Below are 27,912 nucleotides of genomic sequence, written 5' to 3' on the forward strand. Positions count from 1 at the left end.
AAAAATAGTTTTTGTGTCGAATGTTAATGAACTTTTGCGCTAGTTTAACGAATTGTGTGAGGCACAAACAACTTGAAAAAGTTTTTTGAACTTGCGTAGCTCCCAAAAAAAAAAATGAAACAACAACAAACACATTTGTTGTAGCAAGGTAAAAATATAAATAGTTTGTCTAGCTATAGGTAATTTATCTTTTAAAGCTTATGACATTTACTTATATATTTTTATAAATTTTGAAATACAGAACGTTGAATATATTGCGTTAGGTTGCTGAAATCTTATCGCATATATAAATTATATGTATATATATATATATACACATATATGTCGTAGCTTTATGTAGATTAGTGTTTAAAACTCAGCATGACTAAGTAGCAAATCAAAAAATGTTGCAAACTCCGATAAGATTTCAAATCATGACTCATTGTCAGAATCAACTCAAATATGAACAACTCAAAAACAAAAGCACTCAAATATTTCCCTCTAACGCTTGGAAAAACTTGCTTTTCCAATTGAGAATGTGCGTCGCGCACTTTTTTGTGGGAAATTCTCAGATCAATGGGCCGCTTTTGAGGGAAATTTTATTTTTTTGGTGGTGGTTTGGGTTCTTTGGGTTCAAAGCTGATTTTTCGGCAACTCACCCACCAGTCTGCGGTGCACCCGTGAACGTGTAACTTCTAGCGCGGCAATGTGAGCTGACCACACCCCCCCAACGCCCCCTTTTTAGTGAGTGTGTGTGTGTGCGTGTTGTTTTGTGCGTGAAATTGTTTGTGTTAATGGAGCTTAAAGATGACAGATTTCTATATGAACGATATCTTGAGATCGTTTAGAAAAATGCGCATGAATAAATCCCAGAGCGCTCAGATCAGCTCAACGCATCAGCAACAACAACAGCATCAGCAACGTTATAATAATCCCTATCGTTATAACTATAACTATCAAATTGTACAACGCTCGCCCATGCAGCAGTGCAAAGACTTAAAAAAGATTATAAAAATTATAAAGAAAACTGTCATCAAGCAGAAGATAACGCGCAAAATGAACATAATTGTTTAAATAATGAACTAATCGACAAAAATTCAAGACTGCTTTGGACTGATTTACAAACATTAAAAACAAAAAGTGTAGTTTACAAAGATCTCAACTTAAGAACAACTCTCAAGACTAATTTATATGGACTGCAAACATAAAATCAAAAATTAAACATGACTGAACGCCATACTGAGAAAAAGACTTGGACATCCAAGCAAAATTGGATTAAGGATGTGCTCAACAAATCGGGCACGGAACTGCTGGATATATCTAAAAATAAAACAAAAGCAGCACAAAAGAAAACAAATGATAAAGGTAATGAAACGAGAAAAAAAGTTGTATAGTGTGGGCGTATAAAGAGTACGCCATTTTGTTTTGGGTATACGCACTTTTTGCTAATAAGCGTGGGAGGAGGCAGGGCGAGTGGGGAGGCGCAGCATAATAAACAAACAACAGAGAGTTGTGAGCATTTGGGAAATGCCGGTTATTAGAGCTTAGATTGCAAATAATTTCCCTAACTTGGGGAAATTTCATAACACTCAGCGGGGTGCTACGACTCTAGAACTTACCATTCAATCTATTGCGTAGTTGACGTCTCTCTCTCTCTCCCTCCCCCCACTCTCTGTAGCTTTTCCTTACCAAGCTTATTGCGTTCTTTTTGGAAAAACTTGCGCCGGCAATAACAAAAATTGCGTAGTATGAGCTGCGTAGGGTGGTTTTTTTCCATTTCCATTTTCATTTTTAGCGCAGCCAGTAGAGCTCCCCGAACCCTTACAGGTTTTTCTTACAACCACTCGGTGGACTGGGTTCAATTTTATGTCTTCTGCGTTGTATATAATTTTCATCTGAAAAAAAGATAAAAGATCCTAAGTTAAGGTAAAACAAGAAATATGTAAATACGCAATAATATTCTCTCATTAGGAAAAAGTTTTATTTCTTTTGTATTGTAAAAATTACCGAATTGAAGAAATGAAAATAAGCGAACAATTAAATCAAATAGGAAACACATTTTACTAAATCAGTATTAAAATACATAGAATATATATCGCAATAATATGAATATAATCTTCAAAATTCTTGATAGCAATTCAAGAGTTTAATTTATAACATTTTTATTTAAGAAATTAATGTTTGTAAATTAAAGAAAGTAGCTCTGTTTTATTGATTTTAAAATTATCTAAAAGCATTCAAATTCTTACCAAGTTTTGTAACTTATATTTTATTTTTATTATTTATTTGTTTTATAGATTCATCCACAACCAACATGGTATATTATTCCGCTAATCAGCTGCTCATAAAGACGGAGCAACCAAGTCAGACGCAGTTCTGTCTACAGACGCCACTCACAGCAACAAGCAGTGTTGGCCTCAATGTGGCACCACCTAGCGGTCAGCATGAGCAATACGAGCTGCTGCAGACGCCACAGCAGCGACAATTGCAGCTGCAACAGCAACAGCAGCAACAACAACATCAACAGCAGCAGCAGCAACAACTTGCCAATTATCAATTAAATTTGCAACAACAACAACAACATGATAGTATTACAACAACAACAGCAGCAGCAACGACAGCAACACAGCAACGTATCAAAACAGAGCTGCCACTGTCATATGCAGCTGCCACGCCCGCCTCCGCCTCCACAGCCAAGGCGATGCCTGCATCAGCTGCGCCCGCTCGCAAGCCCAACAAACCTCAATTCAAGTGCGAGCAGTGCGGCATGACCTTTGGCAGCAAATCCGCCCACACGTCCCACACCAAGTCGCATGCCAAGAATGCGGAGCTGGCCATGGGCCTCAAGGGCAGCAGCAGTGGTAGTGGTGCCGTCATGGCCGTCGCTAGCTCCAGCGCCAGCTCACAGCCCATTGAGCTGAACGAGGCGGGTCTGCCGGTGGGCATACCAAAGAGTCCGACGATCAAGCCGCTGCCCAATGTCGCAGCCGGCGCCGATCCCTATCAGTGCAATGTGTGCCAGAAGACATTTGCGGTGCCAGCGAGACTGGTGAGTAACCAAAAATAAATAAATAAATAATTAGGCAAAATGAAAATATAACTAAAAAATAAATAAATTAAAAATATAAATTTAAACAAAGAAAACATAAGAAAATTAAAAATAAATGCTTGAATTAAATTTTAAAATTAATAAGATTATATATTTAAAAAAATGTCAAAGTGTATAAAAAAGAAAAACATAAAGTTATGTTAAAATTTAGTCAGAAACAATTTTGAAAACAAATTAAAGTCAATCAAAAAATAAATAACAAGAAACAGATGAACAGGTGATAATTAAAAATTATAAAATATAAATTATAATTTATTATTTTGCTTGCACATAAATATTAAAATTCAATAAGCAAGAACTGTTGTAGTTAAAAATAAATTCAAAGAATTTGGTTTATTAACTAATGAATCATTAAAAAATGTTTAAAGTTATAACTAATTAAACTTTTTATTTATAGATTCGTCACTATCGCACCCACACTGGCGAGCGTCCGTTCGAGTGCGAGTTCTGCCACAAGCTGTTCAGCGTGAAGGAGAACCTGCAGGTGCATCGACGCATCCACACCAAGGAGCGTCCGTATAAATGCGACGTATGCGGCCGAGCCTTCGAGCACTCCGGCAAACTGCATCGCCACATGCGCATCCACACGGGTGAGCGTCCGCACAAGTGCTCCGTCTGCGAGAAGACTTTCATACAGTCCGGCCAGCTGGTCATCCATATGCGCACGCACACCGGCGAGAAGCCGTACAAGTGCCCGGAGCCGGGCTGCGGCAAGGGATTCACCTGCTCCAAGCAGCTCAAAGTGCACTCGCGCACCCACACGGGCGAGAAGCCCTACCACTGTGACATCTGCCTGCGTGACTTTGGCTACAATCACGTGCTGAAGCTGCATCGCGTGCAACATTATGGGGCAAAGTGCTACAAGTGCACCATTTGCGATGAAACATTTAAGAACAAGAAGGAAATGGAGGCGCACATCAAGGGCCATGCCAATGAGCTGCCCGACGATGAGGTCGAAGCAGCAGCGGCCGCTGCCGTTGCAGCCGCCAATGGCTCCAGCTCCAGCATTGCCAGCAATTCGGACAACAGCAACAATTCGCCGCCCAGTTCGCCGCCAGCGGTGAAGAAACCGCGTCAAGCACGCAGCGCCAAGGCGACAGTCGTTGCTGCTCCGTTGTCGCCCAGCTCGGTGAGCTCTACGTATTCCCAAGCCAGCAGCATGGCAGCATCGTCACCGCAATATATGACGCCGCCGCAGGCGCTGCAAGAACCGGATGCACTTAGTCGTGACAGCGTGCGTGTCTAGCGCGCCAGCTGCGCCTTCCTACATCGATGAGGAGCTGCCCACAGATCTGAGCATGCAGCAGGCGCCGACGCCAGCGCTTTACTATCCAGCTCAGCATGCCAGCTTGCTGGAACTGCAGCCACAGCAGCCCAGCAGCAGCTCCTCGAACTCCATCAATCCAGCGCTGCTTGAGGCCGCCAGTTTGGCCAGACGCGATCATGACATCGTTGTTGAGGATGATGATGTGCAAACGGCTGCGCTGCAAATGATGCAGCTGCGACGTGGACATGCTGCCACGCCCACGCCCACAGCACAGCCTACGCTGCATGTCAGCGATCTGGCGGCCAACTATGATGATACGCATGAAGCCAATGTGCTTATTGAGCATTTCAAGCGCGGCGATCTGGCGCGTCACGGACTACACAAAGGCTATGCGCCAGTGCCCAAGTATGAGTAAGTATTCCAGACACTTTGAGTCGCCGCATTGTAGCTCAACTAACTCTTGATTTCTGCTTTAGATCTGCCCTGCCCAATCCGGATATAGTGCGTCGTGTGGAGGCGGCCATTGGTCTGCGTTCCAGCACCGAGTCGCCGGAGCGCAGCAGCTCGCCGGAAAGTGATTCCTTAATGATGGCCGATCGCAATGTTATGACTTTGCCGCTGCGCAAGCGCAAGCATTATATGAATGAAGCTGAATCCAATCCAATCAATAGCGCTGGCGAGGCACAGGCCACAGCTGCGGCTGCAGCAACTGCTGCTGGGGGGGATGGGGGCAACAAGGTGATGCGCATGAGTTCGGTTATACAGTTCGCCAAGGCATCGTAGTGGGCGTGGCGCTCTAAGCAACCAATCAGCATAAAGACTGTTTAACAAATTCTAACTGAAATTAGTTTTACTTTGAGCTAAACACACACACACACATACATACATACACACACACAGATACAAACTTCAGTTTGTCTCTTTAATTTAGCAGCAAGAAATGCCAAAAGTATTATAAAAGAATGCGAGAAATTTGTTTATTTAAATTAACTAATGTACTATTATGTTTATATAGTTAACTATGTTTGCTTGAGCATCATCAATTTTGTTGTTTGTTTCATTTGTTTAATTCTTGTCAATTGTGTGCTTCTTCTTATCTTTAATTTCCTGTTTCGTTTGGCATTAAGCGAAATTGCATCACACAAATGTAAACATTAAGGCGCAGCACGCCCTCAAAAAAAACCATAAACAATAATATTATGAATAATTATATTACTTGCATACCTCTTAAAACAAAATTAATTTATGCTAATTAAGGCCATATTGGCAGCAAATACATACATACAATTTATTTACATTTAATTGTAATACAATACATACATACATATTTATAAATGCAATGAATTAATTATAAAACGCGCGTCCCTGAAATCATTACATCTAAGTAATCCTTTAAAAACAATTTGATATGCATTTTATATTTTATACAAAAGAAAACATAAAAAAGATCATGCAAAACTAAAAAATCATTTAAAAAACACAACATCAGCTAAAGTACACTTGAAATGGTCAACAAAACAAAATAAAAATACACAACTATTTTATTATACTTACAATACGGAGAATAATGAACTGATAAGCAAAGAGCAAGCAAGCGTAATTAAGTTTAAATTTATCAAAAACAAAAACAACAAATATGAGAATAACAACAAAGGAATGAGTAACTAATGTCAAACGCATGTTCAGATGCGCCATAAATAATTTTTTGTAAACGCTAAGTAATAATATATTAAATATAGTTATAAATTGTAGCATGAAATATTTAAACTAAGCGCAAATGCAAATAATAAAAACAATTGCGTCAAAAATAAAATGCACAACTGGAATTCTAATTTAATGGCGTTTGGGGAAATTTTTAAACAACGCGCGCACTCTGCGCGTTCGTGTGAATGCTTAAAGCCTATGTTAGCGGCCTGTTAGGCTAACAGCAGCTTAATAGAAAATGGCGCCGCGCTTAAAATAAAACTAAGGTCGTTGCAGCTCATTCACCTGAATTTAATTATTGTTTTTATCAATGCTATTATAAAGGAAATTACAACTATGTAGTGTTAACAATTAAATTTGAGAAGAAACGTAAAGAGGGTAAGTTATAATATACAACAAAGAATATTGCAAAATAGAATTAGAGATAAGGCAGCCGGGCACAACTATACACTTAAATTAATTAGTGGAGGTCGCGGTTACAAAACTAAACACACTGTTTTTTATGAACTAATAAACGCAAATTGTTTTGTCTCAGATGCCAATGTATGAGCACAACACAAACACAATGAAAATCATGGCGACCATAAAGGCGATGGCCAACCAGGCTGGCATTGTACCTAAAAAGGCAAAATAACTTGTAGTGAAATAAAATAAATGATTGCACTTAATTACTTACGTCTTTGCGCCAGGCTGTGTATACAAACTTTATTGTCTACGGATATGGAGAGCACAGCGGCTTCAGTGTCGCTGCTAATGGGCGGGCCCTCCTCATTCGTTATAGGCAGAAATTGCAATCCGGTCACGAACATCGAGTGAGCATGAGGAACATGCAGCACACGCTAAAGCAAATAAAGATTGTTATTATCTGAGCACATGTCTATGCAGTTAGAGACTCACCTGCAAACTGTATGCTATGTACATGGATACGCTGCCGGAGAACATGGTGCCCACCGCCACAAAGCGTCCATCATCTCGCACTGCAAGCGAGGACAGGCTCTCGTCTACGGCTACAGAAGCGCGCAGCTGTCCAGTGCCGCAATCCCATTGCTGCAGATAGCCACGCTGCTTACCCACTTTGCCTAGGGGATTTGCAATTGTAAACAAGCGATAGTTATCCTTGTGTGCCTCCACAGTGCCGTAGCGACAGCGCTTGAACAAGTACTTGGCGCCCTCAGGTGTTTGCCACTGCAGCTTATGTTGCAGTTTGCCTGTTTCCAGATTCCAAACCAATCCCTGAGCATCCTTGGCAATGCTTACAATATATTTGCAGTCGGGGCTAAAGTCTAAATCGTCGATTTCCTTGCTATGCGCGGGCAACTGCGCACTCATTGTAAGCTGAGGAAAACTCCAGACACGTAGCTGGCCATCAGTACCGCCAGTGGCCATGAGGCGTCCATTGCCGCTAATGCGCACCACACGCTGCAGTGGCTCTGCATTTTTTAGGAAATCAGTTTGCACCACATCCGCTGCTTGTATGTCAAACTGTAGACGCCGAAACTGCTTTAGGACATCCGCCGCTGTGGGCGCATTATTGTGTCCATTGGGTAACGATTCTACGCCAGAGTGTGCAGCACCTGCGCCGCGTTGTCTCACACCGTTTTCATGCGGCCGCTCCACAGGCGCGGGCTTCTTGCCCTCCGCTAACGCTTCATCCTCGCATTCAATGCGGGGCTGCACGAAGTACATCTGACAGTGCGCCTCCTGACCAGCGCATAGATAGGCACGTCGGCCGCCATTGCGTACAGCAAAGTTCATGACCACATTGGCGCCCGTCTCATGGCGCAGCACCTCCTCCGCACAAAAGTGACTGCCATTGTGATACAGTTCATAGATTTCCTGCAACAAAAAAATCGTTAAAAACTTACGTATTGAGCGTAAGCTGCGACCCACTTACAAAGCCATTAGCTACGCCTGTCTTGCTTGAGCCACCGCCACCCGCCACCAATATATGTCGACTTGTTAGCATATCCACTGCATACAATGGGAACACCAAATGTCCAAAGTCAATCATTTCAAACTCTAGTCACACAGCATAATTATAACCAAATGTTGCACTCTAATTTGTTGTGGTTGGCCTTTATCAGCTCAATTCTGAATCAGACGGCCCCACGTCTCTGGTTGCTAACGTTGCTAACGACTTGAATTTTTTTCTGCAATGCTGCTGTTGTTGTTGATGCGCTAGTTACTTCTGTGCATTGTTTTATTATTAACACTAATAATATAACTGTTTTTCAAATTGTTTAGTCGGTGTCGTGAAAGTCATCAAAAATCCACGTACACTTGACCCGATTTGGTCATTCACACAGCAACGCAACTGTTTTTGTCACTCACAGCTAAACGATATAGTAGGGCTGTCGCAAGTCTTCTTGTGACAGCATCAAACAGCTGTTTATCTCCGTTATATGCAAGGAGTTGGCAGGACTGCTCTAACAGTTCAAAATAAATATAATAAGTAAACTAAAACTAAATGAATGGTTAAAACTTAATTTAAGCAACTATGAAAAAGTGTATCATAATTCGTTTTCTGTTGTCCTACACTAAAATTACAATATACAGCCATTTTGAAACACACGCTTCTCTTCTTCTTCAAACAATAACTGTTCACTGTAAAATTAAATCATTATGATTACTCTTCAACCGAGTTGGCATGTCATATCGCACATCGCATTTAACAACAAATGTTGATAGGATATTCTCTAAAACAATTTACTTAACTTGCTGAATTTATAAACATAAGTTGCATTCTGCATATTTATGCATTTACTGAGCGTAGTAAGCGTCAAATGGATCATGACCAGGATATGAATGTTGTTAGGGAGAGAGGTGATGAGAAAGCAAAAAGAAAGAGGTCGTCCTATGAAGAAGCAGAGGTAATATGAGTTAACTAAAAGCAAAGAGGCGTACATATCTTAAATACTACCGGCCTGTATAAATTCGCGCAGTCCGCTATATTAAAGTCAATGTGCGATAATATACATACATTTAATTCATTTGAAGTGTTATGCAGGAATCATCACTTGATGTCTCTACTTGGAAAGCCAAAGTGACAACAATTAAAGAAAAACTTTTAAGTGGAGAATGTACATTTTTAAATATGGAAAACAGAAAAAGCCGGGTGTGGATTACGATCGCAAAAATACTTGACGGTAATGGGGTAGAGATAACAGACGTAGTTGGCTGTAAAAAGTGCTATAAGGTTCTTAAGTATGATCGAGTGAGCTCATCGAATATTTCCAGGCACAAATGTGTCATAATGTTGAAAGAGGCTGATAAGCCTAAGGAGGCAAGACGTCCCGGATTAAGCGTTGATCCGCAAATAAAAAAGAAGTGCACTCGAATAATGACCGAAAGTTCCGTGAAAAACGGAAATTTCTTCAGTATTATTGACGACGCTGGATTAAAAGACTTAGCTGAATTTTTCATATCGGTTGGTGCTAACTTCGGGGAGAATGCGAATGTAGACACATTACTACCACAGCCCGATACCATATCCAGAAACATCAGAAACCTCTACGATAGTCATTTTGATGAAATACAAGAAGAAATATTGGCGCACAAGAAATTTGGCTACGGAATAACCTCAAACATTTGGACTGATGACAAGACATCATACCTATCACTTACAATACAATATATAAAGGAAGGAGCTATAATAAATCGTCTTCTAGCCGTTAAATCAATAGATTCGAGTACGGGTAAATATATTATGTGCTTAATTAACATATCAATATTAATGAAACAATCTAATAGGTGACTGCATTTTTAACACAATTGAAAAAACTTTGGGCGAGTTTAAATGTGATCTTATAAAGGATAACCCAATTATTGTCACTAACCGAAAATTCAAGATAAATACTACAGAAAGAAGACTTAACAGCATTTATTGCGTTAAGCATTTGATTAACAAGGTTATCGCCAAAGTCTTAATTAAGGTTCCCGATTTGCTGGATCTTGTGAAGAGCTGTAGAAAATTAGTTCAATATTTAAAAAAATCAACTATGAACTCATTCCTGGAAACCACTTTGAAGAGTTATTCGTCAAATCGTTGGAATACAATTTTCTACCTTTTCAAATCTATTGAAATGAACTGGGATCAAATTTTAAATGTGCTAAAAAATTCAAACCAAGTTTATAGAACTCAAGACATAGCCCTAAGCAATTTAAAGGGTATGACAGAACTTCTTGCTCCCTTTGAGGAATTTGAAAAAAAACTAGAAGGAAATAATTGTCCAACATTGCACTTGACTATACCATACATTAACAATTTAAAAAAGAAGTCTATGGCTAAGAAAAATGATATTGAAATTGTCAAACATACTAAGCTTGCAATCATGACATTCTTGGAAGTGGAAATTCAAAATAGCTTAAAAAAATTTCATAGAATTGCACTTTTTTTATTCCCACCTACTAACAAACTGTTACAATTCTCGAAAGATCAAAAAGATCAAACAATCAAAGAGTGTAAAGAAATGATGGCTGAGTCAGATAAGACAGATTCAATACCTTCACCTAATACACAAATAGATTCAATATTTGCAGACTACATAGAACCAAGCGAAAATTACAACATACATCATAAAATAGAAATTGAAATGCAAGCTTATATGAATATCAATATAAGCTATACTGAGGAATTTGATGTTTTGCAATGGTGGAGTAGTAATAAAGAGCAGTTTCCACACTTGTACAACGTGAGCTGCAAGATTTTAGCTGTTCCGGCAACTACTGCTGCCTCCGAAAAGGCGTTTTCGGTGGCTAAAAATCTTTTAAATGAAGAACGCTGCAAAACAGCTGACTTAATTAATAAAATTACGTTTCTGGACACAAATATCACAAACTACAATGAACAAAATGTAGCTGATATTAGTAAGCTGTAAATATAATTAATATAGATCTAAGTTCATTATTATTAATTTCCACGAACACCTTATCTGTTTTATATTATTATTAAAATAAATTTAAATTACATTTAAATAAAAAATTAACTTGTTTTAAAAAAGCAAAATGATTTGTACTTGTAAAATTGACAGCTGTTGAGTTTAAAATGCGCGGCACTCTTCCTCTTCAAACAATTGGCATTCACTGCCAACAGCAATTTATAAAAAACATTACTGCGGGTTGGCATTCTTATATCAAAAATAATTGTTTACAAGTTTTTCTGTCAAGGAATTTACGTAGTAATTACTTTACTAAATTAGCAATTATAAGTTACTGTCTGCAAGAATGCTGAGTATAGAAAACGCATCAGATGAGTCTTGCTTAAAAACGGAAGCGGAGGATTGTTCAGACTTAGAAGTAGATCCCTTAAATTGGGAACAGCAACAAAATAATCTAGTGCAAACATATAATATGGATCATGACCAGGATGTGAAAGTTGTTTGGGAGAAAGGAGATGGGATACCAAAAAGAAAGAGACCATCCTATGAAGAAGCAGAGGTAATAAAAGATTTATTTAAAGTACGACGCATTTAAATGATAAATACTAGCGGCCTGCATAAATACGCGCAGTCCGCTATTATGAAAGTCAATAATGTGCGATACACATGCATTTGATTAATTTAAAATATTATGCAGGAATCACCATTTGATGCCGCTGCTTGGAAAATCAGAGTGGCAACAATTAAGGCCAAACTATTAAGAGGAGAGTTTAAATTAATAGATGTCGAGAGAAAAAAAAGCCTGATGTGGAGTACGCTTGCGAAAATTCTTGACGAAAATTCAGTAGAGGTGACAGATGCAGTTAGCTGTAAAACGTGCTTTAAAATTCTTAGATTTGTGCGAGGGAGCTCATCGAATCTTTCAAGGCACAAATGTGTCCTAAGAGCTAGGGGAATTAGATGTCCCGAAATAGACGTTGATATAGAAACTAAAAAAAAATGCACTCGAATAATGACTGAATGGACCATGAAAAACGGACATGTCTTCAGTATTATTGACGACGCTGGATTAAAAAATTTGGCACATTTTTTCATATCGGTTGGTGCTAACTACGGGGAGAATGTGAACGTAGACACACTCCTGCCACACCCCGATATCATATCCAGAAACATCAGAAACCTGTACGAATCTCATTTTCATGAAATACAAGAAGAAATATTGGCGCACAAGAAGTTTGGCTACGGAATAACCTCAGACATTTTGACTCATGACAATACATTATATCTATCACTTACAATACAGTATATCAAGGAAGGAACTATAATAAATCGTCTTCTAGCCATTAAATCAATAGATTCTGGTAAATATCTTATGTGATTAATTAACATATCAATATTAATGAAACAATCTAATAGGTGACTGTATTTATAACACAATTGAAAAAACTTTGGGTGAGTTTAAATGTGATCTTAATAAGGACAGCCCCATTATTGTCACTAGCCGGAAAATCAAGATAAATACTACAGAAAGAGGACTTAACACTATTTATTGCGTTAAGCATTTAATTAACAAGGTTATCGCCAAAGTGTTAATTGAGGTTCCCGATTTGCTGGATCTTGTGGAGAGCTGCAGCAAATTAGTTCGATATTTAAAAAAATCAGCTAACAACTCATACCTGGAGACCACTTTGAAGAGCTATTGTCCAAATCGTTGGAACACCATTTTCTACCTTTTCAAATCAATTGAATTGAACTGGGATCAAATTTTAACCGTGCTAGAACGTTCCAACCAAGTTTATAGAACTCAAGACATAGCCTTAAGTCATTTAAAGGGAATTACAGAACTTCTTGCTCCTTTTGAGGAATGTGAAAAAAAACTAGAAGGAAATAACTATCCAACATTGCACTTGACTATACCATACATGAACAATTTAAAAAAGAAGACTATGGCTAATATAAATGAAATTGAAATTGTGAAAAATACTAAACTTGCAATTACGGAATCTTTGGAAGTTGAAATTCAAAATAACTTAAGTGCATTTCATAGAATTGCCCTTTTTTTATTCCCACCTACTAACAAACTATCACAATTCTCGAAAGATCAAAAAGATCAAACAATCAAAGAGTGTAAAGAAATGATGGAAGAATCATCCTGTAAGAATCCAACGGAAATGACAGATACAATACCTTCACCTAATACACAAACAGATTCAATATTTGCAGACTACATGCAGCCAAGCGAAGATTACAACATACATCATAAAATAGAAATTGAAATGCAAGCTTATTTGAATATGAATATAAGCTATAGTGAGGAGTTTAATGTTTTGCAATGGTGGAGTAGTAATAAAGAGCAGTTTCCACACTTGTACAATGTTAGCTGCAAGATTTTAGCAGTTCCGGCAAGTACCGCCGCCTCCGAAAAGGCGTTTTTGGTGGCAGAAAATCTTTTAAATGAAGAACGCTGCAAAACTCCTGACTTAGCTAATAAAATTACGTTTCTGAAAACAAATATCACAAACTATAATGAACACATTTTAGCTGATATAAGAAACCTGTAAATAAAAATAATAATATATATAAGTTCATTAATTATCAATTGCTACGAACACTTAATCTGTTTTATATAAATCAAATTTAAATAAAAAGTAAAATAGTTTTTTCAAAAATATGTGATTTGTACTTGTAAAATTAACAGCTGTTGCTTTAAAAATGCGCGGCACGCTTCCTCTTCAAAGAATTGGCATTCACTTCCAACAGCAATTTGTCACAAACATTAAAGCGAGTTGGCATTCTCATGTCGAAAATAATTGTTTACAAGTTTTTCTCTTGAGTAATTTAGCTTACTTACTGAATTACCAATTATAACTTACTGTCTGCAAGAATGCTGAGTATAGGAAACGCAACGGATGGGACCTGCGTTAAAACGGAAGCGGAGGAGTGTACAACACAGTTTTACGCAGAGCACTTAAATTGGCAACGGCAACAAAGTAATCAAATGCAAGCAATTAACATGGAGCATGAGCAGGACGTGAGAGTTATTTGGCAGAGAGGAGCTGCGGCAGACCACTGGATGGCAGCAAGGCAGCAGAGATCCTATGAAGAAACGGAGGTAATTAAAGATTTCTATAAGAAAAACACGTATGGACAAACATGAGTACATACACACTCAAACGTGTTTCAGTTAATTACCGTTAATTAATTTTCATTATTATTACATTTGTAATGCTAATGAATTGTAATTACCTTTAGTATACGTGTTTTTTCCAAAGAGAATGAAAGGCAGTGACATTACTTGCTTTTTCAATGATAATGCATTTTATTTTTGTGATTATATATTTTTGATTTTTTCTTAGGACATGGTAGGGTATGATTTACCCTTGGAAGTTGCTGTTGCAAGACGAGAATTCAATACTAGTTATACACGTGGAAAAATGTATGCACCAAAACGGAAAAGACATGCATCCGGCGAGTCCAAATTACCAGAAATATTTCGATATTTTGGCAATATTGAACATGTAAGAAATTAATTTAGAAAACTGCAGGCATTGATTAAGACTTTTATATTTTAATTAGGTAGCAGATTACAATGTAAAACCGGGAGCTGTGAGTGCCACCTGTAATGCTTGCCATGCACGTATTAAGGGATTTACAAAAGTAACATCAAATTTCATAAAACATCTGCGACTGAAGCACTTTGAGATACATGCAGAGTTTGTAAATGCCAAACAAACTGGAAATGCTGAAGTACCCGAGACACCAGATACAGATTCATTCGATAATCGCGTTGTAAGCTATGTAATTGATGCGGCATTGCCATTGGATACAGTGGAGAAGCCCAGTTTTCGCAGCATGTTTGAGGGCACACATTTGACGGTTATGAGTCGTGATAAATTGGAAATGCTATTGGACGATCACTTCAACAAAATGCAGAAGAACATTAAAATGTTGATTGCCAATCAAAAATATATATGCACTACTGCGGATCTGTGGTCAACTCGAGAGCGTAGCTACTTTGGCTACACATGTCACTGGTTGGATAAAAACTACAAAAGCAAATCTGCTGCATTGGCCTGCAAGTTATTACCAAAGGAGTTGACCACTGAGCATATTTCGGCAATGATAAGTCGCATTAACACAGAGTATGAGCTAAATAATTTAAAAATTGTAGCCAATGCCACAGACAACTGTGCCAATTATGCTAAATTAATTAAGAGCTTTGGTATTAAAATGCAGCATAGTCTGTCTGAGCTTGAAAGTGAAGCTGTAACATTACCAAACAATCTGCTGCCCAATCCAATACAGTGTGCTAGTCACACGCTAAGTTTAGTGGCTTCCATTGATTATATGCAGTTGCTCGATGAGGATCCATCATTAAAACAAAGACATGTCACGGTAGGATATGCTTACTTATCATATAAATAAATGCTAACTTGTTCAACTTGCAGATATTTGAAAAAGTGCAGCGCGCTTTGGCAAAAGTTTAGTTGTCCCAAGTCAAATGACATTATTACTAATGTTTTGGGTGAAGCTTTGATAACTCCTACGCTCAGCAGATGGAACTCGATTTATGATGCAATTTGCTGCATTTTACTGCATAAGGAAAAGCTTTCCGAGCTGTGTAGCAAATTATCCTTGCATAACTCTTGTTTTTCACCCAATGATATACAGTATTTGGAGGAATATCGTTTGGTTATGACGCCCATAGCTTCAACCATAGATTTTCTACAAATGGAAAGCAATTTGTACTATGGCTGTCTTATACCCGCCCTGACCTCGCTGTGCATTAAGCTCAAAAGAATTTCCGATGCAGGCGAAGTTATTGATTTAAGAAATATTTTAACTGCACTACAGCTGAAGTTGAAAGCACGCTTTGCTAAATATTTAACATTAGCGGACGATGCACACAATGCTATCATCGCCTCTGTGCTTTGTCCCAGCGTCAAAATGCGTTGGTTCAATGCTTTAGCCAGAGTTTCAGTACATCAACGCCGAGCTGAGGATGTACACAAGCTGATTATATCTGAAGCTATGCGACATGCTAAGGCAGCTGAGCATTGCTACAATTTGGCTGCAGCTTCTCAAAAAAAGGATGATTTCTATGACTTTGATGATATTGGTGAGTTATGACATAACATGAAATGACATGGAAACTAATTTTTCATTTATAGAAACAAGTGATCTGGACGCCTCACAGCCCTCGCCCATAGCGCCTGCGACAAAGCTGGCAGAGGATGTTGAAGCACAGCTACAGAATTATCTGCAGGATGCTGGCACTGGTTTTGAGGTGCTGCAGAAATATACGCTGCTGCATGATTTAGGCTTAAAGTATAATACGCCATTAAGTTCGTCAGCGCCTGTGGAAAGACTATTATCATTTATGCATATAATAAGATATTCAAAGGAGCAGGATCTCTGCGATTATCCATTTGAAAAATTGGTGCTTATGAGAGCTAATAGCAAGTAGGCTAAACTAATTATTTATAATCAAGCGTAAGTTAGTTGTAAGTACCTATAATACACTCCAGCATGCGCCACTTAATAATAAAACTAAATTAAATTTGGGATCCTATGTGGTTACTTAAATAAAAATAACTCTTATGTATATAAAAAAAAAGGTTTTCAAACTGGTATCAAGTCTGGCTTATAGTAAGAAAGATACTTGAAGTGCTTGCTCTTGCTCGAAGCCTCCCGGAACAAGTATTCCAGCTTGAGTTCTCCTTGAGCAACTGCCAAATAAGGCAGCGCAGCTTCGGTCGCTGCTCTGCTGATGTCAATTATGGCTTTTTATTATCAACACACAATCCTCTCACCCCCTATTTATTCAATCAGACATTTCCCATTCTTTGTTGTTGCTGTCGTCGTCGTCTTTGTGAGTCAACTGCCTTGTCTTTGATTTTGCTTTCTGCTTTTGTTTAACCGCAAAAGGTAAGACGGCCGGCGCCTGCAGTGGAGTCGCGGGATGCAGCCTGCAATAAAACTGAGATTAAAACTTGGCTTTGAATTTCTTTTTCGTCGCCATAAGCTATAATTAATAAAGGAAAACACGCACATGCAAATCGCAGTCATGTTTTTCTTCTATATGTATTGAGATGCAGCTTAGGTGAAAATGAAAAGTGTCGCGCAATTTGTTTGGTGCCACTGCACCGGCGGCATTAAATCTGTCTACGCACTTTAAACCTGTTTAAATAGTTCCCTGCATTGGCGGCTGGAGGTGCGTTTATAATTTTCTTGAACAAGTTTTTCACTTCAATTTGATCAAATTTCACTTTTTAAGATGTATTTGTGCAGCATTTTTAAAATTGAATTTGTCATAAATAAATGTATTTAAACTCTTATAACCCCACGCGCTCTATTCGAAACACTAATGCTATCTAACGTGTAGGTGGAAATTTTGCTTTGTTCGAATTTGCTTTCTTTATCTTTTAAGTAGGTCTCAGCTCATTAAGTTGTGGGTAACTAGAGTTCAGTGCACTTGGGCTTTACTATACTTAGGTCAGGCTATTACACTGACGTAACGGTTATCTGCAAGCAATATGCAGTTTACTTTTCCTGATTCATGGCCTTTTGCTGATAACGCTAGAAATCTCTTTTTATTGTATTAAACGTATATGTATGTATGCCATAAATCTAAGTGATGATTTCATGCAATAACAATAGCAACAAGCAAATAAATAAACAAGCAAACAAAAAAAAAAGCGCACTAATTGAGCTATGGGAAGCTTGTCGACCTGCCGAAAATTATGCTCATCACCTTCTAAGCTTGTGTTCTCTTTCGCACTCAAGGCAACTGGTTTTGGCAAACCGCCGTTGAAGTTTGAAATTGTCATTTGAATTTTAACCGTTTGAATTGATCAACAGCAAGTAGAACAACAGCTGTTATCTCTCTCGCACTTTTTGCTATTAGTAAGTATAAGAGTAAGTATAAGTAAAGGCATATACAAAATATATATGTATGCCTGTAGCAGCTCCTTTAAAAAGAAAACAAATACAATGCACAGCTGCGACTGCGCACAGTGACCAATAATAGTGAATATGAGAAACATTTGCGCTTGCACATGCAATATATTTATCATTGTTTTAACTATTTATAAAAATCAAGTTATGCTAAGTAGCTTAAACCTTAATGCTGCATAATTAATATAATTAAATACAATTAAACACAATTGTTACTACTACATTGTTTGTGAAAGTGTTTGTCGCATTGCAGCCCACTGTGCGATCAGCATTACAAAGCAGCCTTAACGGCGCCTTTTCTGCTCATTCGTTTTTTCAACGTTGATCGTGTCGGTACGCATATTACTTGCGGAAAAAGCTTAAAACAATAAAATACAAAGTGCCTAACTCGTAAACCGTTAACGTTAAATTATTAATAATAAATTGCACGTAGTGTGAACAAAATAAACATTTGTAAAAAGTTCTGTGGATACTTGCAGCTAAAAATACTGGTAAGCGAACGAAGTTTAAAACGAGTGAAAAAAAGTGTTGTCCAGTTTGCATTGCACTCTTTTGCAGTCCCTTTTTCGCTGCTGCGCAATTGCAGTAAATAAAAACAGCAACACAAAGCAGCTGCAGAACGCAGACGCCAACGACTTCAGCAGTTGTTGTTGTTCTCGTTGTTTTTGTCGTTTCCCTGACAGTAACAAAAAAAAAAAGCAGCCTCTGCTTTTCCTTTGCCCACGCTTTGTTGCCTTTTGCTGCTTCAGGTTCTGCTTGAAGTGGAGTTTGCTGTAATGAGCGAGTTGTTGTTGTTGCTTGTCACTCTTCTTATTGGCATTGCTCTTTGTTTGCTGATGTTCGCCAGTTGTTCCTGTTTCTATCGTGTGCATTGCGTACTTTTGCAAACAGTGGTGCAAAAGTTATTTGACACAGCATGAATTTAAGCATAGCATGGCATTTTTTAGTTATTTGTAGCGTAAGGTAGACTTTTTTTAATTTATCATTTATTTTATTACATTTTAGCCGTAATTGCTCTAACTTTTATATAAATCTTCGACGCTAAATAATACAAAATGGTGAACAATACTGTTGATGTTGAAGGTAAGTGTTAATCCATTTTATTTTTATTGCAATTACTTTAATTTTAATTACTCATGCTGTGACAACAATTGCTTGTGGTTTTAATATTTAATATTTCGTTTATTGTGCAGCTCTTTTATATGCACTCAGTGTGGTTAACGCCCACCAAACAAAAGACGCTGCGCCTCGTTGCGTTTCAGATTGGAGTTGTTGTTAACATGTATTATTATTATTGCTGTTGTTGTTGTTTTTGTTTTTATAGTTTTGCGAGCTGCGGCGCATTTGCATAGCAATCATAAAAATGCAAAGGCAAATAAAATGAAATTCATGCGCTGTGCACTTTCGGGCATAAGCATAAAGCTGCTTTTGTTGTTGTTGTTGCTGCACAGAGTAAAAGTATCTGCTAGATGCGAATGCGAATGCAAAACTGTGGCGCCACTGCAAGTCGAGTGGCATAGATTACGGCCCATTGTAGCCTAAATACATTGAATGCGCATCCAGCAATGCGCTGCATAGTCTACAAAATATACGAGCAGACAATGGCAACGCTGTTCGTTGCGTAAAGTTGCTGCAACACCAACACCAACCCCAGCCACCACCCCCTTTGCCAGGTTGCAGCATTGTGACAATTTTTATATTGAAAATGACATAAAGTGCTTAGGTGAAGTTTCGAACGCTCTTTTGTCGCACGGAAGTTGCATTGAGATATATATTTGTAAAAAAAAAAAAGGAAATAAATGCAGAGATTTGCAGCCATTGACGCTCATGTTGTATGGATTTAACAATTGTATAGATGCATTGCCTTGGCTAACGATCGTTTTGAATTAAGAAGAAAGAAATGTCTTCAAATCTTAGTTTTAAGCTTAAGGCACTATTTAGAAAGCTACATGTAAATGTTTCTTATAAAAATATAATAGTACTGAAGTAAGTTTAATTTTTCCGATAATATGCGCACAGCTAAGTATATGAAATTCACTTTAAATTCATTAAAAATGTAAGCATGAATAACAAAAAGGCTAAACTATACATATATCTATATATAAACTGTATATCTTTTATACTTTTTTCCTATATGAAATTTGCAGCTTCAATTTGCCAGCTGCTTTATTAAATTGATTGACTTACCTAAACTGCTACGTTTATAAACAAATTTTGAATTTTTGAACACTACTGTAAATTAGTGACGCCCTTGCTCTCTCTCTGGTAATAGAGCCGTCACCACTTCCGTTTCGCGTTGCTTTTATGGAAGCCACGACGACGCTGAAGCAACGACCCTTTCAGCACATTCACTTTAGCTCGCTGCTCTCTCCTTGGGCAAATTCATGAGTTGGCAAATTGTTTGGCATTTGTTATTATTGTGTAGAGATCGGGAGCAGCGGTTGTTGCACTTTGTTGCTATTAAATGCACTTCAACATGCTTGTTAGCTAGTTGGGCTAATGGCATGCAAATCCAAAAATCCCGCTGACAGTTCCGCTACCGGGTCAAATTACCAACTAAGCCGCCAGACAAAGTATTATTCACCCTGCCATTTAATTAAACTATTGCCATTGATTTGCCAAGCCTGGGCACAAATTAAACAAGCGTAAAAATTGATTGCTTTGGGATTAAGTTTTCTATGTCTGCTGCAAGATTTCTATGCAAAATCCACAACAAAAACTAAAATTTGTTTTGAAAATTTATTGTCGTTTGCTGAGTCTGAAGCTGAAAGTTTGCTGAACACAAATAAAGACTCTTGGGCTCATTGAGCAATTGTAAACTATATATATAGTATGTCTGGCATTGGCATTCGAATTTTTCATTTAGCAAAAAGTGCTTAATGTAAAGTTGATGTATCTAAATTCAGGTCATTGCACACAAAGTGTTTCATACTTGAATAAATTAAAAGGAAGCTAAACCGAAATGACATGGCGAAAAGCAAGATAATAAAGGTATAAAAAGGTAAGCCCAACGACTATAGCATAAATAAACATTTTTGTTGCTTTTAAATTTTATTGCTGTGAAATTAAATTTCGACAGAATTTAAGCAGCTATTGATTTTGCTACACAACAAGATATTCTCACAATATATTTGTAGTCTGCATCCTACAGGACTCATTAAATATGTATGCGCTGAAGCGCCGGTAAGCAGGCAATGTCTTTTACGCGAGTCACGTACTCAGCTTGAATTTATTATTTGTCTACCTCGCTTCTCGTCTATGCTAATATATTTAATACATATAGCAAACAGTGCGGAATATTGAAAGCAGTCGTCGAAACAAAGTTGTCCCATTTCCAAAATATACGCGATAATCACGTGTAAATTACATTGGGGACCGCAACAGAGTCGTGAAAAGAAAATCAAATTTTTTGGCAGCAACTGCAGCAATATTTTCTCTTGTTTACTTTGTTTTTTATTTACTTTTTTTTTTGGTTTGTAGCTTGATTGGGCGCTTATTAAAATAAAATACATGCCGCGTTTGTCTATTTGTTTTTATTTTATTTTTGCATAGAACCTTGCCAAATGGGCTACAACATCAGTCACAGCAGAACTTTTGTGCTAGTTATGTTGCTGACAGCTTTTTATTTATATGTATGTGTGTGTGTGTGTGTTAGGCAAAAAATAAAATAAAAGGCAGTAGAGCCTGACACTTGCAATGACCAACTTTTATATAATAATCCAGCTTTTAATTGTATACAAAATTTGTTTAATTAGCTTACATTCAAACAACTTAACTTTTTGTTTTTAACTTAATGCACTTTTCATATTGTATATGACTATTTATTTTTTACTATAAGAATTTATTAGTTTTTTAATTCAATTTAAATAATTGAAAATAAAACAACATTTTCAGACTTGCTGATTATCCTCAATTATTGTTCTACTATTTGCAATTGTAATGTTTAGTAGCTGAAATTATTTTATCTGTGCAGTATCATTACGATTATTATATAAACATAATATAATTGAAATTTAACAAGCAAAATATTGCTTGCCAGCTTAAATTTCGTCAAATCACAAAGTCAAGTCAAAGTCAAAGTGAAATTAGTCAATGCACCCGCACGATCTTCTTCGGTTGCTGTCTGAGCTAAGACTGACGTGCATTCTAAATTTTCCCACGCTCAGGCAGCGCTGCTCTCGCGCTAAGGCAGCGACGCTCGCGATAAGCTTCGTTGCAGTCGTGCAAGCTTCGGCCTTAGGCGAGGTGACAGCTTCGTGTGGGTGAGTTCTGCTGATAAAATCAGCGCTGATCAGTTGATTGCTGACTGCCGACTGAGTGACATCGTCGGCTGTTCAATTGCAACTTTGAATAATTGTTTAGCTTATTTAAAATGCTCTGATATTGATATATACAGCTTATTAATTTTTTCTCTCATTGCTATTGCTTATACATAACTGTGCTTCAGTTGCTTTGCTTAGATATTATTATTATTAATAGTTAAGTTTCAAGCAACAATCATTTTTTTTAATTGCATTTGTTAGCTTATTTTATAAATAATAAAAGCTTATACATTTTTAAATCTTATTGTGCTAAAAATACTAACAGTTTGTATTCAATTTAAATGCATTGCAGCAGCTGCATTTACTTAGTTTTTGATATAGTGCTATCCTGCTGTTAACCCACAAAACTTGGCTGTTTATGGCAGCCATAGTGTTTTACTAGCTTAAGCCAAAGATAGTGCTGGCACTCTATAAAAAAGCTATAAAAAGTTCAGTTTGAGCTATGGATTGAAGCTTTAAGTAGCTTCGTTTAAAGTGCACTCAAGCTATAAAACAAACTAATGCTAGACTGTGCACTTATTTCTACAATTCTAACATAAATTGAATTACTTTTGGCAAAGGCTTGGATTACAAACAGATGTAACAAACAATTTGCCCAACTGCCTGGATACGCTTTAAAAATATTTATGTTCGCAACCAAAAGTAAACAAAGTCTGTGCCCACAGCTTTTGACTTTTGGTCAAGTTCTGAACTACTTAAGCGCATTTAGCAAGCAAAAGCCCAGAACTTTAAAGCTAGATCTAGTCTACGCATATACAAAACCATCGTCATAGTTGTGAAAATAATTATCTATTCCGGTCATGACAGGCCAAAAGCGAGAGAAGAGCTACGCACAAAATGTCAACGTCTCCTTGTGTGTCGTCGTCGTCGTCGCGGCGTCCGCCAACATGTTGCTGCTGTCAGAATGAGATGGCAACAGTAGACAGGACGAAGCACGAAGGATGTGCCTGGTATAAAACTCATTTGCAATGCCTAACGCATCCTCAACTAGCAGGTCATGAGCAGCAGCTACTGCGAGGGGGCGTGGCGTGGACGGAAGTGTGGGACAGCACTATGCGGAGGAAGTTTTGTTTGCAGTTTTGCAATTTCTAATTATGTCTTTGCAGTGCTTCGCTGTCTGTCTTTCTGTTCCGGGCAGCAAGTGACTTTTTGAGGTTAGGTCACCGTCAGCGTCACTAGCGTGTATGCGTACAAGTATTTCAGCTTCATTTGTTGCGTGTGTGTGTAAAGCTCGTGGGAGAGCAGCCAATGCGTTGCTATAGTTTCTACTTAATTATATTACAGTAAAGAAAGCAAGAAAATGACTTAAGCTTAAAGTAATTAAGCAAGCGGTTTAGAAATTTTATTATACGCTACTCAAAAGTTTTTACACATCTATAACTACGGCTATTAACTTACAAGTACATTTGAAATTTGAAAAATTTATTTATTGAAGCGCTAAAAATGTGTTTAGAATATTTTTATATTTTTATAATAATACCAAATACAAAATTAAAAAAGTAATTATTTTTATTGCTCAATTTCAAATGCATAGATAATTTTTAACTATAATAACTCTAAAGTATTAATTTTTAAATAAATTTCTATATATTAAGTTAAAATTATACTTCAATTGTAACTTCTTTATCCTTATAAACTGTTAGTTTCAACTATTGCTTAAACACTTGCCTTAAGTGGCTTTCATATTGAGCTCTGACTGTACTTGGCCAAGTTGATAACAGCAACTGGTGTTGGTGTCACTCTTTTTGTTATTGGTATGAGGTGCTAACTTTGATTCAACTCCCCAGTCTCATACGCACAAATACAATCAACAGATTTCCAGATTATTATGCGCTTCTTGAGCAGCCTCCCCCCTCTACCATCTTCCAATGCTCTCTCTTAACATATGTATATAAAAACAAATGTGTGTGTGTGTGTGTGTGTGTGTGTTTGACTTGCGGGGGCAAAAGTTCCATTAAAGTCAACTCCCAAGAGTTTTATGCGACTTAAAGTAGATATATATGTATATGTGTGTGTATTTATATGGGGTATTTCTTTATATTAGACACTTGGCAAGCACACACCCACAGATTACCGTTACTGTTGTTTATACAATGTTGTAACTGTTGTTGTCGCATTATGTGCGAAATTATAATGATGTTCATTATTAATACCAGATAAACGCTACGTGCCAAGATTTGCAAAAAAAGACCAATTTAGCGTATGTGGAAAGACTTGCTTACTTTTATTTTTATGCAGGTCAAATGAGAAAATTAGACAATCAAGAAAAATAAAGCACAAGTAGCTTAAGTTGTAGATAAATAAGCAAGAGTGTCAAACTATTGATTTTTTGCACTTTAATCAAAATACATGTTACATAAGCAAAACAAACTAAGCAAAGTAACTAAAATAATTAAATATAAAGCATATAAATCAATACTATTAGTTATTAGTTCTGTTAATAAGCAAATTAGAAGTTAGTATTAATAAACTTAATGCTTTAGCTTAATGACTGAATTATATGCAGGCAAATAATAATTAAAAATAATTTTCATTGCTCAACATTTCTAATGAACAATTAGTGGCATTTAAATTTCTATTGCTATTCCAAATGTATAGCACATTAATGTATAAAGCTTTAGGCAATGTGCATTATTTTTAATTTTTTGCGTAGCTTTAACCTTGAATTTTACACATGCCTCACGCCTTTTTACGCTAATGCTCAATTAATGGCATTTAAGGACCCTAAATTCAAAAACCATAAAACCAAAATACGAACATTTCAAAAAAGCGTCTGCTTGCCTTAGTCAGGGTACAGCCAAATGCCAAAAACGCGCTTGGTCAACAGCAATCAAACGCTCATAAATTTGTTTGGCCAAATGTCGTAAAGCTGACCAAACACCCAACCACCCACCCCCAGATTGCTACAGGTAATTACAAAACCATAACGCGCAAATGTCACCGCAAAATGTGAACGCGACTGCGTTCTGGGCCCAAAATGTTAACATCATCGTCATCATCATCATCATTATCATTATCATTCATTCAGTCTCTCATTCTCATTCTCTCCAGAGTCACAAATGGCTGTAGCGCTGAATCGTTTGTTGTACTTTTCCTCGTATTTGTATTGCATAATTTTTGCTTATTTTCTTTCATTTTTGTGACTGTTTGGCGTGTCAGGTCAAATTGTGTGAATTGCGCAAATCGCTCTTGTACACCTTTGGTTTTGTTTTTGGCGCCACGTACAACAATTCTCAGGTGGCATGCAGCTTGTTGGGGCCACAGAGGCGGCACTCCGCTTAGCTGTGGCAACTGAGGCGTGTTAAACAAGTATACATTAGGTATTAAATCGTTGTTTTTTATAGCAGTAGTGTAAGTGATTAAAGTTACAACTGTTTGTTGAAATACTGCCACTAAGTAAATCAAAAGCTCAAAGCTTGCAAATAAATTTTTACATTTTTGTACTGCTATAAATATTGTGTAGCATTTGTTGATAAAGACTCTAATTGATGCATAGAATTTTGGAAGTAATATTAATTTTATTTCTAATATTTTTTATCATCGATTATTATTATTTGTAAAAAAGTAAAACTAAATGTTTTCTGTGCATTATAAAAAATATTAAAATAATCAATATTCATTTTCAAATTAATCTCAAGTCAACGCAGAAATCATTATATGGATTTTAAAATATTAAAATAATCAATATTCATTTTCAAATTAATCTCAGGTCAACGCAGAATTAATTTTATGATACTGTTGTTATACTTAAAAAAAACTATTATTTATTTATTTTTATATTTAAATGCCCAACACTAAGTCGCCCCAATTAAATATTTCCAATTGGCTTAAACACTTCAGGCTACAATTTCTGTTACACATTTAATTTAAGTACAATGCAAAATAATTACAAAAAATATTTATGAGCTTCCAAGTGTCTTATAAATTGGTTTCCATTTTATATCTATTTAGACGCTATTTTGTGGTTTTGCTAATTTCTAAGCGCCCAGCTAAATAAGAATCTAAATGGCTTTGAGCTCTCAAATCTATTGTAGCCATTTGCAAACTTCCGTTTGCACGCAGACAATATTTTATTATTTGTAAAGCCGAAAGGATAGAGACTGAAAGGATATTTCCTTTTGTTTCTAAGGCTGTGCTGGCTGCCATTGATTCGACAATTATGCGCACAGCCGAGGACACGCAGTCCAAAAAGTAAAGTAAAGTAAAGTGCGAGAGGCTGTTTCAATTCTCTTGTGGGCAAACAAATTGCCAACAATTCAATTGCAACCCTTTCAGGGGATCAAATGCAACAATTGGTTCCAACACCCAAGAGCAGCGGCGCAAGCTTTTGTTGTTGACTCAGTTGTGCCCACCCACAGCCGCCCTTTTGGGTTGGAGTCTATTGCTATCCTAGCCAACAGGCAAGCCGTCTGCAAAGCCATTCATTGGTTTTGGTGTCTGGCATTTCAACGTTTTTAATTGACAATCAAACTGTAGGAGGATGGCATAACTCTTGTGTTGGCTTTGGCACAAAATTTGATTAATTCGCTTGATGGCTGCATTTGCTTTGCTGCCAGCTTATACTTTGACAGCCTTTGGTTTGCCATACGTTCGGTTATCCTTTGGCAGCAGCCAAGCTACCCAAGCTGGTTGCTCCCACTTGATTGTTGGCTTGTTTAGCTTTTATGACAGAATCATTTAATAAATGAAGTGTCTTGTGTGTGGCATAAACTCTGCACTTCATTTTGTCAGTGCGCCATCATTTTAACAACTAGTTTGAGTAATTGTTGTCGTTCTATTCGTCTATTAGTGCATAAGCAGTAAATGAGCAACAATTACAGTTGATTAAGAAGCAGTTAAAAGCGTTTAGTTGTGTCTAACATAAGGCCACATTAGTTTTGAATTATTTGTAAGCGTAATCGAAAGCAATTAAAAATATTTTAATAAATAATCAAACGATTAAAAACAAAAAAATAAAATTGCTAGTTAGTCATGCAGCCACTTTGTTACTTTTAGTTCTTAAGCTAAAATAAAAATATTAAAGAATTAAATTATTGATTAATAATAGTAGCAATAGTAATAATAGTAATAAGAGTAATAATAGTAATAATAGTAATAATAGTAATAATAGTAATAATCGTAATAATAGTAATAATCGTAATAATAGTAATAATAGTGATTGAATAATACCTACTTGCAATATAAGTAAAATAATTTGTTAAGTTCTATTACTATTATTATTCTATTATTAATTGCATAGGCGAGTGGCAAACAAATATTTAGTATATATTAAATTTTGTATAATAATTTCTTTACTAATTCAAATTCACCAACAAAATCACTAATGGTTCAGGCATAAACTGAAGCGATTACTTATTTTCTATTATAACATATAAAGTAAATTTCTAAATTTATATAATGTATGTTGCAATTGTGTCTGCCCCTCTTGTATTTGCCGCAATCAACAGGCATTTGGCTGTGGCGCAACTTCAGGCAAAGCTCTGGCATTAGAGCAAGCAAATGTGTGTGCACTATGCCACATCAAATTGTTGCAATTGTAGCAGCCACACAAATACGCAACGAATGGCTGCAACACACGCCCGCGCTCGCGCCTAAAACGCTGCTGTGCAACTTTGCAACACACACAGACACACACAGAGGCAAGCCAAAACTCAGTTAATAAACGTCAGTCACACACACACACACACACACACACAC

The 27,912-nt window shown here is 37.0% G+C and overlaps 5 protein-coding genes across 5 annotated transcripts in view; 4 read left to right on the top strand and 1 right to left on the bottom strand.

Moving 5' to 3' along the window:
• The first annotated feature begins 352 nt into the window (after positions 1 to 352).
• LOC117134843 lies at positions 353 to 1,053 on the top strand. Its single transcript, XM_033293966.1, has one exon. It carries the CDS (start codon positions 787 to 789, stop codon positions 1,051 to 1,053), a length of 267 nt encoding a protein of 88 aa, XP_033149857.1. The 5' UTR covers positions 353 to 786.
• Positions 1,054 to 1,083: 30 nt separating this feature from the next.
• On the top strand, positions 1,084 to 5,635 carry LOC108608067 (Krueppel homolog 1). Its single transcript, XM_017999258.2, is given in 5 exon segments — positions 1,084 to 1,344; positions 2,277 to 3,028; positions 3,486 to 4,322; positions 4,324 to 4,766; positions 4,832 to 5,635. Coding segments are annotated over 5 exon segments (2,481 nt in total). The 5' UTR covers positions 1,084 to 1,202; the 3' UTR covers positions 5,139 to 5,635.
• Positions 5,636 to 6,210: 575 nt separating this feature from the next.
• LOC108599002 (prolactin regulatory element-binding protein) lies at positions 6,211 to 8,040 on the bottom strand. Its single transcript, XM_017987101.2, has 4 exons — positions 7,954 to 8,040; positions 6,957 to 7,895; positions 6,736 to 6,898; positions 6,211 to 6,676 (listed from the first exon to the last, which is right to left on the bottom strand). The coding sequence occupies exons 1-4, from the start codon at positions 8,023 to 8,025 to the stop codon at positions 6,591 to 6,593; spliced, it is 1,260 nt and encodes a 419-aa protein (XP_017842590.2). The 5' UTR covers positions 8,026 to 8,040; the 3' UTR covers positions 6,211 to 6,590.
• Positions 8,041 to 13,738: 5,698 nt separating this feature from the next.
• On the top strand, positions 13,739 to 16,496 carry LOC108599532. Its single transcript, XM_017986420.2, has 5 exons — positions 13,739 to 14,048; positions 14,293 to 14,454; positions 14,513 to 15,331; positions 15,385 to 16,055; positions 16,108 to 16,496. The coding sequence occupies exons 3-5, from the start codon at positions 15,324 to 15,326 to the stop codon at positions 16,401 to 16,403; spliced, it is 975 nt and encodes a 324-aa protein (XP_017841909.2). The 5' UTR covers positions 13,739 to 14,048; positions 14,293 to 14,454; positions 14,513 to 15,323; the 3' UTR covers positions 16,404 to 16,496.
• Positions 16,497 to 18,927: 2,431 nt separating this feature from the next.
• LOC108607872 (stathmin) overlaps positions 18,928 to 27,912 on the top strand; it is a 50,976-nt gene continuing 41,991 nt past the window's right edge. Inside the window, exon 1 of the mRNA XM_017998970.1 lies at positions 18,928 to 18,976. Coding sequence (XP_017854459.1) covers positions 18,949 to 18,976 — 28 coding nt within the window. The 5' untranslated portion in view covers positions 18,928 to 18,948. The remainder of the gene's footprint in view (positions 18,977 to 27,912) is intronic.

The sequence above is a fragment of the Drosophila busckii genome, chromosome 2L, assembly GCF_011750605.1.
Source record: "Drosophila busckii strain San Diego stock center, stock number 13000-0081.31 chromosome 2L, ASM1175060v1, whole genome shotgun sequence".
Classification (NCBI taxonomy): Eukaryota; Metazoa; Arthropoda; class Insecta; order Diptera; family Drosophilidae; genus Drosophila; species Drosophila busckii.

Excerpts from the sequence above, each read along its gene's own strand:
- LOC117134843 (XM_033293966.1), top strand. The coding sequence starts at position 787 with ATGACAGATTTCTATATGAACGATATCTTGAGATCGTTTAGAAAAATG.
- LOC108599002 (XM_017987101.2), bottom strand. The coding sequence starts at position 8,025 with ATGCTAACAAGTCGACATATATTGGTGGCGGGTGGCGGTGGCTCAAGC. Across the intron at positions 7,896-7,953 it reads CAGGCGTAGCTAATGGCTTT|GAAATCTATGAACTGTATCA; the intron begins GTAAGTGGGTCG and ends TTTTTGTTGCAG. Across the intron at positions 6,899-6,956 it reads ACATAGCATACAGTTTGCAG|CGTGTGCTGCATGTTCCTCA; the intron begins GTGAGTCTCTAA and ends TATTTGCTTTAG.
- LOC108599532 (XM_017986420.2), top strand. Across the intron at positions 16,056-16,107 it reads CTATGACTTTGATGATATTG|AAACAAGTGATCTGGACGCC; the intron begins GTGAGTTATGAC and ends TTTCATTTATAG.